The 20,917-nt window shown below is 34.6% G+C and overlaps 1 protein-coding gene across 1 annotated transcript; it reads right to left on the bottom strand.

Moving 5' to 3' along the window:
- Positions 1 to 5,050: 5,050 nt before the first annotated feature.
- Positions 5,051 to 19,350, bottom strand: LOC114824039 (probable aminotransferase TAT2). The gene is made up of 8 exons (XM_029100246.2): positions 19,199 to 19,350; positions 13,562 to 13,955; positions 7,113 to 7,452; positions 6,784 to 7,002; positions 6,329 to 6,388; positions 5,884 to 6,039; positions 5,701 to 5,794; positions 5,051 to 5,599 (listed from the first exon to the last, which is right to left on the bottom strand). Exons 1-8 carry the CDS (start codon positions 19,236 to 19,238, stop codon positions 5,445 to 5,447), a joined length of 1,458 nt encoding a protein of 485 aa, XP_028956079.1. The 5' UTR covers positions 19,239 to 19,350; the 3' UTR covers positions 5,051 to 5,444.
- Positions 19,351 to 20,917: the final 1,567 nt, after the last annotated feature.

The following is a 20,917-nucleotide window of genomic DNA, read 5'->3' as shown; positions in this document are numbered from 1 at the left end:
CAAGTAGATGCTGGTCGCACAGTCCACGCGGAGTGGGTGCGACGGGCCAGTCGTAGAGTGTTAGTGAGATTTCGACTGGTGGGTGACCTTAGATTATGTATACAGATGATTGATGAGAAAAGCACTAGAGCGTAATATTAACCATTAAGTCGTACATACTACATTAGGTGGTTCCGACTTATGTGCAGAAGGCCGGACAGGTCACAGAGGTGACTCCGGCAGAGTGAGAGTGATAGATTTTGAGCTCTAGGTTCAATCGTTCAGGGCCATTAGAGGGCCTCCAATTGATTACTATCTTTTACCTGATTTATATTATGTCAATGCATTCATACTAAACTGTTGAATTTGGCATGGTACATTCTTTATTGAATCTGTTATAAGATTGATGATCGAGATTGGTTGAGATATATATATGCTATATACTATTTTTCTGGGAAAGTATACAGGTTTTCCAAAAATGGGTTATAATTGTGGATTTATGAAATGATTTGGAAAAGCTTTATTTTCGCCCACTCACGTTTTCTGTTTTTCGCCCCTCCAGGTTCTAGTTGATAGTTGAGGCGTTGGTGGCCTACGAGGACTACTTCGGCATTCTGACAGACTAAATAAATGTAGGATTTCACCCGAGGGTGTTGTAAATTAGTTACGGTTCTACTTGACTGCACCTAGACGCTTATGCTCTGTTTATGTGTGTTTAGTACACTCTTATGCACATAGAATGCTAGGTTGTAAATAACTGCATTTAGTGGTTTTCGTTGACTCGTATATTATTTAATCGTTTCCGCTTGCGTTTATGGTTACGTCACGCTCACGTGACGGCCAGCACGTCCTAGTCTTCGGGTTAGGGTGTGTCATAAAAAATGTAAAAATATATATATAAAATCACTCATATATAAAAAAATGTAAATGCTTTAAATTAAAGATCAAATTTATTCATTACATTCTTATAGGGTCGAGGAGCGTATCTGTAAAAAATCATCAAAATCAGAGATAAAATAACCGTTAAATTATGATTTTTCGTTTATAACCGCCGAAAACTTTTGTTCCATTACGTAATCTCTGAATGTTTGTTTTTTACGATTTTTTACATATGCGATCTCGGAATGTGTACAAATAAGTTTGACGGTTGGATCGTTAAAAAAAGTTTCATAGAATGCATATTGCGTCAAAACGGTAGATTAAGCAAACACTTAGAGTTAATATTATACTTTTATTAAGTATAAAATAGGTTTTTGTGGTATCCACTAGTGTAAATACTTTAAATTAAAGATCAAATTTATTCATTACATTCTTATAGGGTCGAGGAGTGTATCTGTAAAAAATCATCAAAATCGGAGCTAAACTAACCGTTAAATTGTGATTTTTCGTTTATAACCGTCGAAACCTTTTGTTCCGTTACTTAATCTCTGAATGTTTGTTTTTTATGATTTTTTACGTATGCGATCTCGGAATGTGTACAAATAAGTTTGACGGTTGGATCGTTGAAAAAAGTTTTGTATAATGCATATTGCGTCAAAACAGTACATTAAACAAACACTTAGAGTTAATATTATACTTCTATTAAGTATAAAATAAGTTTTTGTGGTATCCACTAGGGTAAATACTTTAAATTAAAGATCAAATTTATTCATTACATTCTTATAGGGTCGAGGAGTGTATCTGTAAAAAATCATCAAAATCAGAGATAAAATAACCGTTAAATTGTGATTTTTCATTTATAACCGTCGAAAACTTTCGTTCCATTACGTAATCTCTGAATGTTTGTTTTTTACGATTTTTTACGTATGCGATCTTGGAACGTGTACAAATAATTTTGACGGTTGGATCGTTGAAAAAAGCTTCGTAGAATGCATATTGCATCAAAATGGTAGATTAAACAAACACTTAGAGTTAATATTATACTTCTATTAAGTATAAAATAAGTTTTTGTGGTATCCACTAGTGTAAATACTTTAAATTAAAGATCAAATTTATTCATTACATTCTTATAGGGTCGAGGAGTGTATCTGTAAAAATTCATCAAAATCGGAGCTAAAATAACCGTTAAATTGTGATTTTCCGTTTATAACCGTCGAAAACTTTTGTTCCGTTACGTAATCTCTGAATGTTTGTTTTTTTATGATTTTTTACGTATGCGATCTTGGAATGTGTACAAATAATTTTGACGGTTGGATCGTTGAAAAAAGCTTCGTAGAATGCATATTGCATCAAAATGGTAGATTAAACAAACACTTAGAGTTAATATTATACTTCTATTAAGTATAAAATAAGTTTTTGTGGTATCCACTAGTGTAAATACTTTAAATTAAAGATCAAATTTATTCATTACATTCTTATAGGGCCAAGGAGTGTATCTGTAAAAAATCATCAAAATCAGAGATAAAATAACCGTTAAATTGTGATTTTTCGTTTATAACCGTCGAAAACTTTTGTTCCGTTACGTAATCTCTGAATGTTTGTTTTTTTATGATTTTTACGTATGCGATCTTGGAATGTGTACAAATACGTTTGACGGTTGGATCGTTGAAAAAAGTTTTGTAGAATGCATATTGCGTCAAAACAGTACATTAAACAAACACTTAGAGTTAATATTATACTTCTATTAAGTATAAAATAAGTTTTTGTGGTATCCACTAGTGTAAATACTTTAAATTAAAGATCAAATTTATTCATTACATTCTTATAGGGTCGAGGAGTGTTTTTGTAAAAAATCATCAAAATCGGAGCTCAAATTACCGTTAAATTGTGATTTTTCATTTATAACCGTTGAAAACTTTTGTTCCGTTACGTAATCTCTGAATGTTTGTTTTTTACGATTTTTTACGTATGTGATCTCAAAATGTGTACAAATAATTTTGACGGTTGGATCGTTGAAAAAAGTTTCGTAGAATGCATATTGCGTCAAAATGGTAGATTAAACAAACACTTAGAGTTAATATTATACTTCTATTAAGTATAAAATAAGTTTTTGTGGTATCCACTAGTGTAAATACTTTAAATTAAAGATCAAATTTATTCATTACATTCTTATAGGGTCGAGGAGTGTATTTGTAAAAAATCATCAAGATCGGAGCTAAAATAACCGTTAAATTGTGATTTTTCGTTTATAACCGTCAAAAACTTTTGTTCCGTTACGTAATCTCTGAATGTTTGTTTTTTAAAGATTTTTTACGTATGCAATCTTGGAATGTGTACAAATAAGTTTGACGGTTGGATCGTTGAAAAAAGTTTTTGGACCGCCAGCAATAGATAATTTTGTAGTAGTGAAGCCTTAAATTTATTTAACCGTTAATTGTTATTTACACTTTATTCTTCTGACTGAATTTCATTTTTAAAATTTTATTTTTTGAAAACATGATCATCTGGTGGATGTAAGAAGATGATATCACGTTTCGATATTTACGATTAACTGAAATATGAGTCAATGTCATATAATTTGTAGAAACTTTATAAACATCAAGCAATATTTTCACTAACCGTAAATATAATATCAACGATCCAACGATCCAAACCGTTCATCTACCTGCACCCTCTAATAGATCATGTTTTCAAAAAAGAAAATCTAAAAAAACGAAATTTGATGAGAACAATGAAGCATAAATGTAAACAACAATCAACGGTTAAATTTTGATCTATGATTTATATGATTATAGTGGCGAATTTTGAAGTTAAGCTCTTCATGAAAGTTATAAAGCTTGTCATTACGAGTGTTTATATATTTTTTTCTATATTTGTTTACACTTCTACATTAATTAAAAAACTATTAAAGACTTTAGGTAAGCGAAAATATACTTAAAACAAAATTGCGTTTTTATGTTTTGGATGTGATAATATGAAATGTATATACTTATTTAGTATTATGTTTTTCATTTGATTATTTATTGGTTTAAAATATATTTTCCTTAACGGGTAACGGGTCGGGTCATATTACCTGTTAATATTATCGGGTCGATTTCGGGTCGGGTCATTTTACCCGTTTATTTTAACGCGTGTTACACGACACGACCCGTTAAGATATCGGGTATGACACGAAAACGACACGAACACGGAAAACACGACACGAATGCCAAGTCTACTCGTAAGATAACCTCAAAATTAATCGATAACATCGCAGAATGTGAAGAAAGGAAAATGTAGAAGGGGAAGTGTTTAAGTGGATATTTAATGTTGGGCTTAGTGTGGTTGAAGGCCCAAGAATGCGAAAAGTAGGAGAATTGGGCTTGGACAGTTGGCAGCTCAGGAAGAATTGAAAATCATTTTTTCCCCAAGAAATAGGCAACAAGCCTATGTGAAGTGAAGTGACAGAGGGCAACTCACCCCCAGCAAAAAGTACTTTTCCATGGCATGTATAGGTAAATAACAATATTAGATGGTGACTCACCATACTCAGGGAGCCATCACTGAAAGGGAAGGCTTGGACAATCGGGAAAGTTTATAAAAGTAGTAAAGGATGCAAATAGAAGGCTCTCTCAACTAATCAATCAAAAGACATTCAACTTTGCACTCCAACAGTAAGAAACTAGAAAGTTTTAGTTTGTTCAAGCTTTACCCTTTTTAGTCACAGGTCTACCATAGAAAGCTATCTTTTGTCAAGTTTTAGAAGCTCTGCTACCTTTCTCTATGTTGTATTATCGAATCTCCTTAGGTAAACCTGGGTTATGTTCCATTTTCAAAGACTTTAACTCCTGTAAAACACAAAGAGAAGTGGCTGGAAGAAGACGAACCTTGCCTGACAAGATTGTAATCTTGCCCGAGTCTCTTTTGTTTGTACTTACATAAAATAGATCTGTTGTTTATGCATCTTTCATTGGATCCTATATCATTTTCAACTACCTTCATTCAAAGTATCATCTATGATTAATCTTACTAAACTGATTAATCTTTCTTCTTTATTGTTAGTCTAAAATTGTAACTAAAGAAATAACTTGAAGGGTCTTTGACTCCCCTTAATTGGACATATGATATTATGAGTAAAGTCCTTGTAAAAGGATCTTTATACAAACTTAACCCATCTGTGAACAATCCAATCGAACTAAGAAGTCGAAGTAACTTGTGGTGCAAATAATCAATCCATTTAATAACTAAAAAGAACAATATGTTATACAAAGATAATAGTGGCATGCTTAGATCCATATTAGTTTTGTTTGTGAGCCTCAAGGCCTAACAAAGGCTCCATAAATGCACCCTTCAAACTAATAGGAAACTCATATTGTAGTATACCAAGCAACAAACCTTGCTCAACAGGCAAGACCCAGGGGAGTTGTGCGAGGGACAGATCTAGCCCGAACAAGAAGGTACCTTTGCTTCTTTATTTGTTTCAATCTCTTGAGAACTTATTGGCATGGTGTTTAAGGGTATAGCATCCAAGACACGTACGATGCATTATTATTAATTCATTACAAATTGACAGTGGCATACAAAAAGTAAAAACATCACAAATGGCTTCAGCATTTCTTGTTGATGGCATTTATGTCATATAGCGATAATTTTCTGGCATGCCTTTGACAGAAAGACTTTGTCCTCCTCAAAGCTTCTTCAACGGAAGATGGATCAGCAGCAAATGTAATGCGTATCCAGTTGTTCAGCCCTACTGCTTTTCCTGCAATACACACATAATCTCCGTTTGTTAGTCAGCGAGATGCTTGTAAACAAGACAAATGTCATGGAAACTATGTTTCTGAATGTTCATTAATTTCTTACCTGGAAGAAAGATCACGCTTTCCTCTTTTACGAGCTTGAAACAAAACTCGATATCATCATTAATATCTTCCAGTAGTGAAAGGTCTAGTTTCACCTGCATTGCAGGGAAAATTAATAAGCAAAGATGTATTAGAATGTTGAATTTATAGTATATGAACAATTGTGATTCCGTTAATTTCTCACCATTACGGCCATGGATCCTTCTGGTTTGCTTGGACAGGTAAGACAAGGGATCTCATTTATCCTATCCCAGCAAATGTCTGAGGACTGCTTCAGGAAATAGAGAGTTTTCTTGAAGAAGATCTCTTCGGTTTCTTCAAGGATGCGAGGAACTGCTGCCTAATGCCTATAAAGTTAGTACTCAAATAAAAGCTTTAAGCATGCAAATAATATGTTGTGTTTTTCGCGTTTTGACTAAAATTCCTGAGGAATTATGAGTAAATGTTGAACTAAAACAGCTATTAGAAGTTGTCTTTTGTTATAGCAATCTGGAAAGAGCTTTAAGAAATAGTAGTTCCAGAGGACAGAAGCCGCACAGTGGCATGACCTTAAAATCAAATTAGTCTACTAAGCAAGAAAACTAATTACTGTGTTTGAGCGATTCAAAACAAGCATATAAGGTACAAACCTGAATGAAAGTTGCAGGCCCTCCCAAAATGTCAAAATATTTCTTAAAGCGCTCAATAACCTGAACAGAATAGTATATGTCAAAACTAGAAGTGGATGATGTAATTATAAAAATCATGATGATTTTCAGTCAGTAGAACAAAGTTTTATCCATGAGATGTGAATATCTGTAACAGTATAAGTGGAACTTGACAACATCAAACTGCTAAACCGATGGATCTGCAAAGCTATTGAATCCACAAGAGACTAGGGGCCATATGGAAAATCCATTAGACTTTTACGATAACATTTAGTGCTATAAACTGGTTTAGGAAATCTTGAGATAGTACTCATGAAGTGCACTAAAATGGCAGAGAGAGTGGCTATGCATATTCAATAGATGATGCACGGTGATTGTTTGGATTTAATGGTACGTAAATCAATTTATATGGAGTTCATAATTCTGAGAGAGAGAACCTTGGGTGTTCCAAACATGCCACATGGATCAGTCGTCACAAACCAACCAAGTCGCCATCCAGGAACTATCCATCTCTTTGACAGGGACCCGAGAGTAAGAACCGGAACAGTTGATCCAAAAACACCCATTGGCACAAATGGTTTATCCCCAAAGGCGAGATGCCCATAAACTTCATCAGCAATTACAGGAATTCGAAGCTTGTTTGCAGTTTCTGCGACCTAAGTTTGATACAAAAACAATAGGTTACAACGATAACCAGTGTCAATAACCTAAACTGGTCTCTCACTGTACAATCTTTTGTTCATATGTGATACCATTGACAACTAACCTTCTCCAGATGTTGGTAACTGTACACATTCCCACAAGGATTCCCAGGGTTTATAATTACCATTGCAACCGTGTTGTGATCTGCAATAGCTTCAACAGCATCAAGGTCAACCTCCCAGGCATTCTCTTGCAGGAGATCAAAATGTCTAACTTCAAGATGTCTAAAAGCAGAGCAAAGTTCATAGATAGGGAAGCATGGCTTTGGAAGCAAGATATTGGCACCAGGGCGAGAAAGCATAGCCAACGCGATATCAATAGCTTGCGTGCAACCAGACGTGACGAAAACATCATCAGATGTTAACTTGTATGGAAGGTCACGGGACAGATATTCAGAAATTGCTCTGCCACGAAGGGAAATTATAGCAAATTTAGTAATATACACTATGGATAAGCAGTGGCGGATCCAGGAATCTTACCCCAAGGGGTCGCAGTGTAAAAGTTCAAATAAAAATTTAGGTTGTCTGTTGTGGAGACCCAATCTGAATTGTGTGTTATGGTCGATCTTGGATAATTCCCTTAGAATTAATGGAATTAAATTGTCCCAATTATGGTGTTTTTGTTTTTTTTGGTGTTAGATTTGTTTAATTATTGGGTTTTTGGAATTTTAACTAAACTCACGTTATAGATCATGCCATGATGATAACAAAAGGACTAGTAGATTTGTGTATGCGATGAGTTTTAGTGAAAATTATACCATCGCAGTGAGGAGAAATCTTCTTGGGTGTGGCCTCTCTGTGGCCCCAATGAGTGTCTGCCACCTATTAAATTCATAAAAACAAAATTAAGAAAAGTTAAGATATTTAATAGGTGTCAGACATTCATTGGAGCCACAGAGAGGCCACATCCATTTTGGGTGCAGAAGATTTGATCTCTTGCAGTGAGTGGTTTTTCGGACTTTGGTTTTCGCACTACAAGGATTAAAAACTACCATGTCCAATTAAATTATGAGTTTAATAAAGGTTAAAGTGAAAGTTTAATTAAAAGAAATTATCCCTTAAAACCCCCCTATTCTCCGCAATTAGTTCTAGATTTTACACATCAATGGCTTTCTTTATCATTTTTTCTTAATGGGTTATCGATTCCTGTTTTCAGCTTTCCCAGCTCGAGTTCTTCTCTCTCAGAACCCAGCTTTCCCAGCTTGCCCGTCTGTTTTGAAAAAAAAAAGAAGCGCGCGAGCTGCTTCTTCTTCCTCTTCCTGCCGAGTCTTCTTCTTCCTCTTCCTGACAACCCCGACGACCCCAGCTCCAAGAGGTCGCATATGGGAGCTTCAAGGTTGTTTCCATGGTTTCGAAGGGGTCGTTCGACCCCGACGACCCCACTGTGGATCCGCCCCTGTGGATAAGCATCATCAATATGATTATATTTAAGTACCCTCAGGACATATACTCTGATGTTTCCTTGCTGTACAAGCCAGCAGTCTATTATCCAACACATGCATCAAAATGCCGCTTTATCAAGGATTCGTTTTAACCAAATAAGAAGAAAATGTTTTTGAAATTTTATCACAACAGAAAGATAGGAGCTTGAATTTTTGACAGTAAAGTAAACAAAATTTTGAATTGTTTTCAGCAGTAACAATGAAATCAGAAGATCCTATCATCTATTAAACTAACTACTTGAGGATTACTTATAAGATCGGATTTGCCATTACTTTTTGTTGTGAGTTATATATTAGTTAAAGTGTAAATAGTAGTTTATTGTCTCACATTGGTGTAGTACATATGTAATACCAATTGTAAATCCTATATATACTCCACTTTGGAGATTAATGAATATATAAGAAATTCCCAAATATTGTCATATATATTTTTGGTATTTACCATGTTTAGTTTAATATTGGTATTTACCATGTTTAGTTTAATATGACATCCGAGCAGTTCGTTCTTGGTGACCTATGTACTTTAATTTTGTGCCCACACTTTTTGTGATTTCCTTTGTGAGAGAGGAAAAAAAAAGTGAATAGTGTCGCGCTATAGTACATCACTTTGCTACAGTGCATGAACAATGGTCCTCTACAGTGCGTAAACAGTGATTGCTACAGTGCCGTGAACAGTCTGCTCCTACAGTGCTCTAGTAAATTGTTTTTATTCCGCTGCGTATCTTTTGTGCCTTTATTGTTCATGATTTTGTTCAATGGCTCAATATAATCATAGTGTTGTTATGCATCTTGGTGGAACAAATAAATGGATAACTGATACTGGGGTCATTGATCATGTGACTAGTGACCCTAGAGTGTTTGATGAGTTATGTGACTATGTTTGTGATCCGTATATTACTAGTGCAAATGGAGCACATTCCCCTGTGAAGGGTGAAGGCACTATCTCTCTGACTCCAACCTTATCACTGGTTCGTGCTTTACTTGTTTCTGATGTTAAGTGCAATCTTTTGTCAGTTGGAAAACTTCTTGATACCTTATATTGTTCTGTTCACTTCTACCCTATGTATTGTCATTTTCAAGACATTCAAACTCAGAAGATAATTGATCATGGTAAAAAAATTAAAGGTTTGTACATCTTAACTATGGAGGATACTGTTGTTTCCGGTTCAAATAATCATCAAGTTTTAAGTGCTAAAGTGGATGACAAACATCAAATTTGGTTATGGCATCGACGATTGAGACATCCATCATTCAGTTATCGGAAGCATCTATTTCCTTCTTTGTTTTGCACTTGTAGTGGTTCAGAGTTCAAGTGTGAAACATGTGTCATGGCTAAGAGTCATCGTGCTTCCTTTCCCGTAAGTGATTCTAAAACTACTTTACCATTTGATTTGATACATTCTGATGTGTGGGATCCGGCGAAAGTTACTTCTAATGAATTCCATTGGTTTGTTACTTTTATTAATGATTGTACTCGGTTAACTTGGGTGTTCTTGATGAAGAATAAGATTAATGTTCCGTTACTTCTTCAAGAATTTTGTACAATGGTGTATACTCAGTTTCAGACCAAAGTTAAGGTCTTCAGGTCTAATAACGAAGGAGAATATGTGAATCACACTTTGGCATGTTTTTTTCGTGATCATGGTATTATTCATCAGACGATTACTCCGTTTACACCCCAACAAAATGGTGTGTCCGAATGGAAGAATCGTCAAATAATGGAGGTTGCTCGCTACTTGATGTTGGATAAATGTGTTTCTAATCATTTGTGGGGTCATGATGTTTTGGCTGCTGTGTATTTGATCAATCGTGTTCCAAGTAAGGTTCTTGATTTTCAGACACCGTTCGATGTGCTACAAAAACATGTTTCTCTTGTTTCTATATCAAAGCTTCCTCCGAAAGTGTTTGGGTGTATTGCGTATAAGCATGTCCACTCTCATCAGCGGAGTAAACTTGATGCATGTGCTCTCCAATGTGTCTTTCTTGGGTATGCTAATAATAAAAAAGGCTATAAGTGTTATCATCCTTCGACTAAAAAAACTTATATTACCATGGATGTCACATTCCATGAGGAAGTTTCGTATTTTGTGAAGCCCTCTTCCGACTCTTTACTTCAGGGGGAGAGGGAGAATGAAGTGCAGATTCGAAAAGATGGTATGGATGATGTGTTACAGGCAGAGTTGGGAACAGAACCTATATGTTGCGTGATACTGATCAGTCGACTACAAATAGTGATCGGTCACCTGTTATTCCCGAAACTATTTCTATTGAAAACAAATCAGAAGTGCCCAATGAATTACCTGTTAGTATGTCTGACGAATTACCTTTTATAATCCGTTGCCTGCTGCTGATATGTCTAACGAGTTTCCTGATGATGGTTCGTCCAGTGATGATTATTCTAACAGTTTGGTACAAGATGGTGGCATACATGAGGTAAATTCTGACGATTCTTCTACTTATCAGTTGCCTCCACGAGCTAATCGTGGAAAACCTAAAGTACAATATGAGCCTGATATGCATGCCAAAGCCAAATATCCTATCAACAATTATGTGTCTAATCATCGTTTGTCCAAACCATATACATCTTACATATGTTAGCTATCTAGTGTATCAATTCCAACAAAATTGCAAGATGCTTTGTCTGACCCTAAGTAGGTTAATGCCATGAAAGTTGAGATGGAAGCTTTGGAAAAGAATTCTACTTGGGATTTGGTTCCTTTACCAAACGGGAAGAAAGCCATTGGATGTAGATCAGTGTTTACTATTAAGCACAAAGCATATGGTTCTATTGACCAGTATAAAGTCAGATTAGTTGCTAAGGGTTATACTCAAACCTATAGGGTGGACTATCAGGAGACCTTTGCTCCTGTTGCCAAACTTAATACTGTGCGTGTTTTTCTGTCCTTAGAAACAAACTAGGATTGACCTCTGTTGCAGTTTGATGTTAAAAATGCTTTCCTTCATGGTGATCTTAAGGAGGAAGTGTATATGGATCTCCCACCTAGTATTGGAACATCTCCTAGAAAATGTGTTGTATGCAGGTTACAAAAAGCCTTGTATGGGTTGAAAAATCTCCTAGAGCGTGGTTTGGGAGGTTTACAAGTTCAATGAAGAAGTTTGGGTATATCCAGAGTCATTCAGATCATACTTTGTTCCTAAAGTGACAAAATGGTAAGTTAACTGCATTGATTATTTATGTTGATGACATGATAGTAACTGGTGATGATCAGAAGGAGATACAACGCCTTCAAAAGTACCTAGCTACTGAGTTTAAGATGAAAGAATTGGGTGAATTGAAGTATTTCCTTGGAATCGAGGTTACACGATCCAAGCATGGTATTTTTCTGTCTCAACGGAAATATGTTCTGGATTTGTTAGCTGAAACAGGTATGTTAGATTGCAAACCTGTTAATACTCCGATTGAGTAGAATCATTGTCTGGGCTTATTTCCAGATGAAGTTCCTACTCATAAAGAACGGTATCAGAGGCTTGTGGGGAGATTAATTTATTTGTCTCACACTTGCCCTGACATTGCTTATGCAGTTAGTGTGGTAAGTCAGTTTATACACTCACCTTGTGAAGCTTATATGGATGAAGTAACCCGTATTTTGAGGTACTTGAAGATGGCTCCTGGCAGATGCATGTTTTTCTCCAAGAATGGTCATTTGAATGTCGAATGGTATACAGATGCAAATTGGGCAGGTTTTATCACTGATCGGAGATCTACATCTAGATACTTTACGTTTGTGGGTGGTAATTTAGTTACTTGAAGAAGCAAGAAACAAAAAGTGATGGCTAGGTCAAGTGCAGAAGCTAAGTTTCGTGGTATGTCTCATGGTGTATGTGAGTTGTTGTGGTTGAAAAAATTGTTGAGAGATCTTGGGTTTAAACCCAAAGGTACTATGAAACTTCATTGTGATAACAAGGCTGCTATTTAGATTGCTCATAATCCAATGCAACATGATCGAACAAAACATGTGGAGATTGATCGACATTTCATTAAGTAAAAATTGGATGCTGGAATTATTATGTTTCTGTTTGTGGGATCTGAAGATCAACTTGTTGATACTCTTATTAAGGCTGTGTCTAATAGTGTGTTTTCCAACTCGCTTGACAAGTTGGGTATGCGTGACATCTTTGCACCAACTTGAGGGGGAGTGTTGCGAGTTATATATTAGTTAAAGTGTAAATAGTAGTTTATTATCCCACATTGGTGAAGTACATATGTAATACCAATTGTAACTCCTATATATACTCCACTTTGGAGATTAATGAATATATAAGAAATTCCCAAATATTGTCATATATATTTTTGGTATTTACCATATTTAGTTTAATATTGATATTTATCATGTTTAGTTTAATACTTTTATAGCTCCATAAAGCAGTTCCTTACCTAATGAGGCACATGTATTGCTTCTACTTGATTTGTACCACACCCCGTCGGTAATGAACAACCCTCCGGAACCCTCCAAAAATCCAATCAAGTAATTCGGGTTTGTTTGGTGTTCAACTTGAAAATAATTTATAGTTTTCGAAAATGATGATGAATGTAACTAAATTACTTAGTACTCATTGGTCGCAAAACAAAAGATTATATCCAAGAAAGTTACCAAATAGGCTCAAAATTTCCTCGAAAAATTAATTAATAGTCTTTTCCATTACAGTTTTTGGTTTTTGAACTTTTCTACTCTCTTGGTTTTTCATCCTTCTTACTTTATACTAATTTCTACTTTCTCTGTCAACTTCACAAATTTGCAAATTGCTATAACCCAGATTACTCGGAAACGCTAAAAAGGGTGATACAGAATCAATCATGAATATTCAAATTGATGAAGTATGTTGAAGTAAAAAAATGTGAAGGGAACTATAAAAGTACTTTCAACTAAAACATTAAAAAATGCAAATTGAAAACAAACTCCGTTAAATCCAAGAACAAGAGAAGAATCCAGAAACCAATTTTGGAAGCACTTAGGACAAGAATTCGATAGTAACGAGAAAGAACAAGACAACTAATGACAATTAAACAAAAAAAAATCTCAGAAATGAAAAAACCAAAATTAATAATTTACCTTCTGGTTTGAGGAAGACCAACAGTGGGAGCATATCCATTGAACTTGTCGGATTGGAGGGCATCGACGACGGCTTCCTGCGATACATGTGTCGTGTGGAAGCAAGAGAAGGCAGTCGGGTCCCCCATGCCCAAAGAAATCAGCCGTCTGCCGTCGTTTTCATTGACATTCTGCAGCAGCAAGCTGAGGATGCCTTTAATGGTGATTGTTGTAGAAGTAGTGTCCAATACTGGTGCAGCTTGGTGGTTCGACGTGCCGTTTTCGATGGCGGATTTGATGGGTTTTGGGGGGGTGTTTTGTTTCAGTTTGGGGAAGTGGGATTTTTGGTGTTTGAGGTCTGAGAAACGTAGGGAAATGGAGGAGGGGTTCCGACAAATGGAGGGGCTCAGAGGAACTGCATGTCCAAGTAAACACCACACGTTGAGGTTTTTTTTTTTTTTTTTGGGAAAGATACACGTTGAGGTTTTTAATGCTTGTGCATGAATGAATACAAAAACTTGGCAATTACTTGGATAGATTTTCAGTTCAAAACACTACCAACATGTCACTTTCTTTAACTTCCAGCCAAAATTCACAAAATGTCGTGTCGGATATATGTCAATGTTACTTTGCGGTGAAATTTTTAATTTTTTATTAAGAAGATTACGATATTTTATTTATTGATAAAAGGGCATTACAAATATGGGGTGTGATATTCACACATCCATTTTTACTTCTCACACACCCTTCTAAGTTTCGGCCGTTAGATCGGGTGAATTGAAGAAGATCAAATGGTAGAAATTAACTAGGTGTGTGTGAGAAGTAAAAAGAGATGTGTAGATAGCACACCCCTACAAATATATATCATGAAGAACTCGGCTCCAAAAAGGTCATTGTAAACTAGATATAAAAATATTACATTTATCTTCTATCTACATTTTGTCCAATTTTACCGGCAACAAACTTAGATTTTTGAACTGGATTGAGCTAAATTTATCTAATGTCCAAACTTATTAAAAATTCGACCATACGAGTGATGTTGGGCAGACAAATTTGGGTTTATGTTGTAATTACTTGTAATTAGTGAGGTTTGTTTCCAATTTAGATATATTTTCTATTTGTAATTTGGTTAAGATTAATTTCCTTTTTTGTTTTTCTTAACAATTCTTGTATACTATATATGGGTTAGAATCAGAGCCGGTCCTGAGATTTTTTATGCCCAGGGCGACACCAAAAAATGTGTCCTAACTTCATATAAAAAAATTATTTGTTTTTATACGTAAGATTTCAATAAAATTATACTTAGAAAAGCATAAACAAACTCAATAATTTAGAAACATGAAAAAACTAATTTATTTTGTATCGGGAGAATGGAACAAAAAAACTCCGGGCTTATAAGTAGATAGATGATGAGTTTTGTTTTCCTTCTACCTAAACTTTTAAAGTGTTATTATATAAATCGTGATGTGGTTTTTCTTATATATTAACCTTGTCAATATGGGACTAAAAAAATAATTATGTTTTCTAATCTTTAATTGATATGGATAAGCAATGAATTGGCACTAAATTAAACATATCAGTGACATGTCATATGATTTACAAATTTTGTCTACGCATTACTCTTTGTTCAAAGTTAGACTTGAATTGGAACGAATGTTTAAAAATTGCAACTCACATAGCCACTTAACTAGTAATTAAAAAAAATTAACAACCAAACAGAAATTCGTAAAAATGAAAAGAATAAATATGCACATAGCATTTCGAACTTAGGATTTCTCGTTAATTTTAAACAACAAAAACTGTTGCTTTTGATCTTGATCATTTAGACAAATTTTATAATTTTAAACTCTTATGAAAATAAATTCGTAAAAGTTGGAAAGTAAAAAAACACACATACTGTTTCAAACCCAGGACATCCTTGATAATTTTAAATAACATAAACCACCACTTATGATGAAACTTTTCGATTAGTTGGCCAAATTTTTATATTCTTATTAAAAGATGGGTTCTTTAGATATAGACCATTGCAACTTTTTTTTCCTAGATAAAAACCCATCTAATTCTAAACATCCAAACAAAACCCAAATTTGAAAAACATTGTCACGTAGAAAAGTAATTGACCTATTATTACAAAATATTTACAACTTGTGCCACAATCTTCAAACTTAATTAAAGAATTTGCTTAGTTGGAACCTAGTCAATGGGCTTTAATCAAGTAAACAAGATGACATGGGTTTTAGTCAAGGAAAACATAATTTCAAGGGGTAATGTCAAATTTTCAATTAAAAGAATTAGTAAAAATTGAAAAGTAAATAAACATACAAGGTGTTTTGAATCCAAGACATCCTCCTTAATTTCAAACAACAAAAACCACTTGCTATACTTAAATTTCTTTGTTATTCAATCAACTTTTAAAAATTCATACTTTTATGAAAAAATATATAAATATACCATCCCAATAATTTTGGTGCCCTCAATTTTTTTGGGCCGGGGTGGCCCTGGTGAGGATCAAAAGACAACCATACTAAAACACTTTTTTATAGTTCTCATTTTGTAACTTCTTTCAAGGATCTAAACTATCTATATTTCAGTTTATCATTCACATGTCATCTTTGCAAAAAAAAAAAAAAAAAAAAAAAGACAAATTCAAAACCATTAAGAAATTCATTTGTAGTATAGAAAATGGACGAAATCAGTTTTGCAAAGAATCATATCATTTAATCCAACGGTCATGTAGTTTCGAATTTATAGATAATTTTTTCTAACAAAATCTTTAAGAGAAGATCTAAAAGACAAATGGTTGAATCGTTGAAATACATTACAAGGTGGGCTCAACAAAAAATGTGTGTCCTCTGATCTGACAAACAGTTAATTTTAGCAAGTAATGTACATATTAGTCTGATTTGAAGTACATTTGGATTAGTAGACTCAAGTTTCCCAATAATTTAGATGAATTTAGTTTATTGTTTTGTTATTATGAAAAAAGTTTATTGGAATCGAGATGTGGATTTGGACTAAGATAATAATTTAGATGACTGCTGTGGAGCAAAAAATAATCACAAGGTGACACGCGAGCAGTGGACAATCATTCTTTAATCAAGCCAAGAGTGTCCAAAAAAGGTAACCTATTCCAAATTATCTCATCCATCCTCATCTTAGGTAATTACTTCATAACCTACAAATTATTCCATATAAATGGAGATTAATTGGCTAATTAATGGATTAATTCCTAACAAATCCATTAATCACTAATTAAATCACCCATTTTCACACACAAAACCTCTAAGGACCAGCCACCTCCATTCCCTATACATATGACCCTATTTTTTCTAAAAAAAGGGTTCCACACTCTTGCAAAATTCCTAAAAACTCTCCAAATGCTTTTCTCTCTAAATTCTAACTTTGGCATCGGAGGTTCTTCGGCCAAAGCCCTCTCATTCATCATGGGCGCGTGAAGCTCTTGGCCTTTACCTAAGGTGTTAATTGTTTTGTAGGTGCAATTTTGTCCAAGAAGAAGAAGGCGGAAATTTGCATCCACAACTGCAACCGCTAGAGGCAGTCCACCACCTCAACCCCCCCCCCCCCAAAAACACAAAAAAAAAAAAAAAAATTTATGAAAAAAGTTCTCACGGGTGCTCACAATTTTGCAAACAATCATGTCATTTACCAAACAAGCATTTTCTTCGTTACCACACAAACAATAAGAGCAGCCAAGTCTCATGGCCACGTCTTCAATCTGAATTGAAAAAATTTCCTAAATTTGTAAAACGTGACAAAACTCACATACAAACATCTCTTACCTAATGGCTCTTGGTTTTAGCATAAATCACGTTTACAAATTTCAAGTTTGTACCAAACTCACACTACATGCAATACGTATCTATTAGACAAAAGAATAAAACCCTAAGGAAGCGTTTGTTGCATCGAATTATTTCGGATTGGACTAACTTCTGAGATTAAGCTGGATTGACTTAGAATAGACTAAGTTGAACTGATTTAATGAAATGTTTGATGTAGTGTTGTACTAAGAAACAAGATAATGAAAAGAAAAAAAAAATCAATGATGTATAAAAAATATTAAATGTAATTTGCTTCATTCCAACACCAAGAAAGTAGCAGAACCCCAATTGACAAACCGAGGTACAAAGCTAAATATAAGCAATTCCGAACCAAGGTACAAACCTAAATATAAGCAATTCTTGGAAATAATTGAGAAATCAATGAACGGGCATTAAATTAACCTTGTCAATATGGGACTAAAAAATTAATGATGTTTTCTAGTCTTTAATTGATATGTATAAGCAATGAATGGGCACTAAATTAAACATATCAGTGACACGTCATATGATTTGCAAATTTTGTCTACGCATTACTCTTTATTGAAAGTTAGACTTGAATTGGAACTAATGTTTAAAAATTGCAACCCACATAGCTATTTAGCTAGTAATTAAAAAAAATAAACAACCAAACAGAAATCCGTAAAAATGAAAAGAATAAATATGCACATAGCATTTCGAACTTAGGATATCTCGTTAATTTTAAACAACAAAAACCGTTGCTTTTGATTAAACCTCTTGATCATTTAGCCAAATTTTATAATTTTAAGCTCTTATGAAAATAAATTAGTAAAAGTTGGAAAGTTAAAAAACACACATAGTGTTTCACACCCAGGACCTCGCTCCTTGATAATTTTAAATAACGTAAACCACAACTTATTGTCAAACTTTTCAATCAGTTGGCCAAATTTTTATATTCTTATTCCTTGATAATTTTATATAATGTATACCACCACTTATGGTCAAACTTTTCGATCAGTTGGTAGAATTAGTAAAAATTGAAAAGTAAATAAACATACATGGTCTTTTGAATTCAGGAAGTTCTCATTAATTTCAAACAACAAAAACCACTTGCTCTACTTAAATTTCTTTGTTATTCAATCAATTTTTAAAAATGTATACTCTTATGAAATTATATATGAATATATCATCCTAATAATTCCAAAACCATTAAGAAATTTATTTGTAGTATGGAAAATGGACGAAATCAATTTTGCAAAGAATCATTCAAATGAATATAATTTAATCCAACAGTCATGTTGTTTCGAATTTAGATGATTTTTTGTAACAAAATCTTTAAGAGAAGATCTAAAAGATAAATGGTTTGATCGTTGAAATACATTACATGGTGGGCTCAACAAAAGTGTGTGTTCTCTGATCTGACAAACAGTAAATTTTAGCAGGTAATGTGTACATTAATCTGAATTGAAGTACATTTGGATTAGCAGACTTGGGTTCAGCTAAGTTTGCTAAAACTCTAGAGCACCCTCATGCACCCTAAGTTCAAGTTTCTCAACAATTTAGATGAATTTCGTTTAATTGTTTTGTAATTATGAAAAAAAGTTTATTGGAATTGAGATGTGGATTTGGACTAAGATACTCAATAATTTAGATGACTGCAACGGCCAGCGGCAGTACGCCACCTCAACCAGCCTCCCCCACCACCTCCTTTCTTTCACTCTCCATTACCCTTCCCAATATACCCATCAACTGACTTTCAAATTTTCAATCAAAATGCAGCAAATCCAATTCAAATAAAAAACGATTTTTAAAGAATCCAAACCAAATGCATGCAGAATCCAAAACAAAATGAAACTTTGACCTTTGAAGCCAACCACAGACGCTCTTGCCATTTCCCCCATCGCACAACGTTCCTTGATGTTCCTCGAGCTGTCGGCTTACTCGGGAGGAGTCTACAGACCCCTGTTTGATGGTGCTGTGGTGGCGAAAGAGAGAGTGGCCAGAGATGGAAGCGAGAGAGCAGATTTGTAAATGTGTCTGATCAAGATCGGACCCATTGGATGTGACCTGTGTACCAATAATTGATAAGTCATAGTCTCGTCTTTATTTCTATTATAGGTTTGGTTATGAAGGTCCAATTAATTAATAGTAATTGGAGGACCGTTAGTGTCTGTTTTTCATGAGGATAAATTGGTGGGAACGCTTCCCCACCCCCAAAAAACCGAAGAAAAGGTATCTAAGTTTGTTACATCGTAAAATAATGATCATTTTAGTTAATTTCGTTAGAACTTTTATTCTTTTTTTTTGTCACTTTAAATTCTATATTTTAGATAAAAGTTTTCATGGGTGCTCACAATTTTGCAAAGAATCATGTCATTTCTAGGAAAACAAAAGAAATCTTTTATACACTCATCATGTCAGAACAAAAAATTTTGGATTTGTTCGTTACCAAACAAGCATTTTCTTCGTTACCACACAAACAATAAGAGTAAGCCAAGTCTCATGGCCACGTCTTCCATCTGAATTGAAAAAATTTCCTAAATTTGTAAAACGTGACAAAACTGTCACATACAAACATCTCTTACCTAATATTCTTCCCAAAAAAAAAAAAAGTAGGCTCCTGGTTTTAGCATAAACCACGTTTACAAATTTGAAATTTCAAGTTGATTTGAATGATTGTCCTTCCACCGAAAAGGCTGTGTACACGCTTAATTTGATCAAAACGCTACATGTACCAAACTCACACACACTACATGCAATACGTATCTATCGGACAAAAAAATAAAACTCTAAAGGTGCGTTTATTGTACTAAACTATCGCGAACTGGACTATCTTATGAGACTAAGTTGGACTGGCTTAGAATAGACTACACTAAACTGATTTAGTGAAGGATTTGATGCAGTGTCAGACTAACAAGCAGAATAATAATAAAAAAAAAAGATCAATGATGTATAAAAAAAATATTAAATGTAATTTACTTCATTCCAACACCAAAGTAGCAGAACTCCAATGGACAAACAGAGGTACAAAGCTAAATATAAGCAATTCCGAACTGAGGTACAAAGCTAAATATAAGCAATTCTTGGAAAAAAAAAAATTGAGAAATCAATGAAACAACTCCAAAAAAATATAACAGGTGAATTTGAGCTAGGGGTGGGCAAACGGGTCCTGGACCCGCGGGTCGTGGCGGGTACCCGTGATTTGGGACGGGTCTAAAATTTCAAAACACAAAACGGGGCGGGGCGGGGGCGGGTATACGAAATTAGCGGGGCGGGGCGGTTCTAGAAATAAGAGAGAACGGGCGCCCGGCCCGGCCCGTTTCTAGGAAGGAATAATTGGTTTTATTATCCTCATTTCAGCCCCTCCCTCCCTCAGTCACTCCGTTTTCCTTTTTCCCAACTCGATCTCATTGTCTCAGCTTCGTCCGCCGCCGTCAGCATCAGCTCCGTCTGTCGCCTCCATCATCAAACCTCGATCCAGGGAAATTGAAATCCTCTCTCCTTTTTTTCATTCAATTTATAGTGAATTTCTTTGTTTTATGTGGCTTTAATTTTTGAATGCATGCAATGAATTAGGATG

The sequence above is a fragment of the Malus domestica genome, chromosome 03 (genome assembly GCF_042453785.1).
Source record: "Malus domestica chromosome 03, GDT2T_hap1".
In the NCBI taxonomy this organism is placed as follows: Eukaryota; Viridiplantae; Streptophyta; class Magnoliopsida; order Rosales; family Rosaceae; genus Malus; species Malus domestica.
The sequence above is the reverse complement of the archived record's forward strand: the minus strand, read 5'-3'. Positions and strand labels throughout refer to the sequence as shown.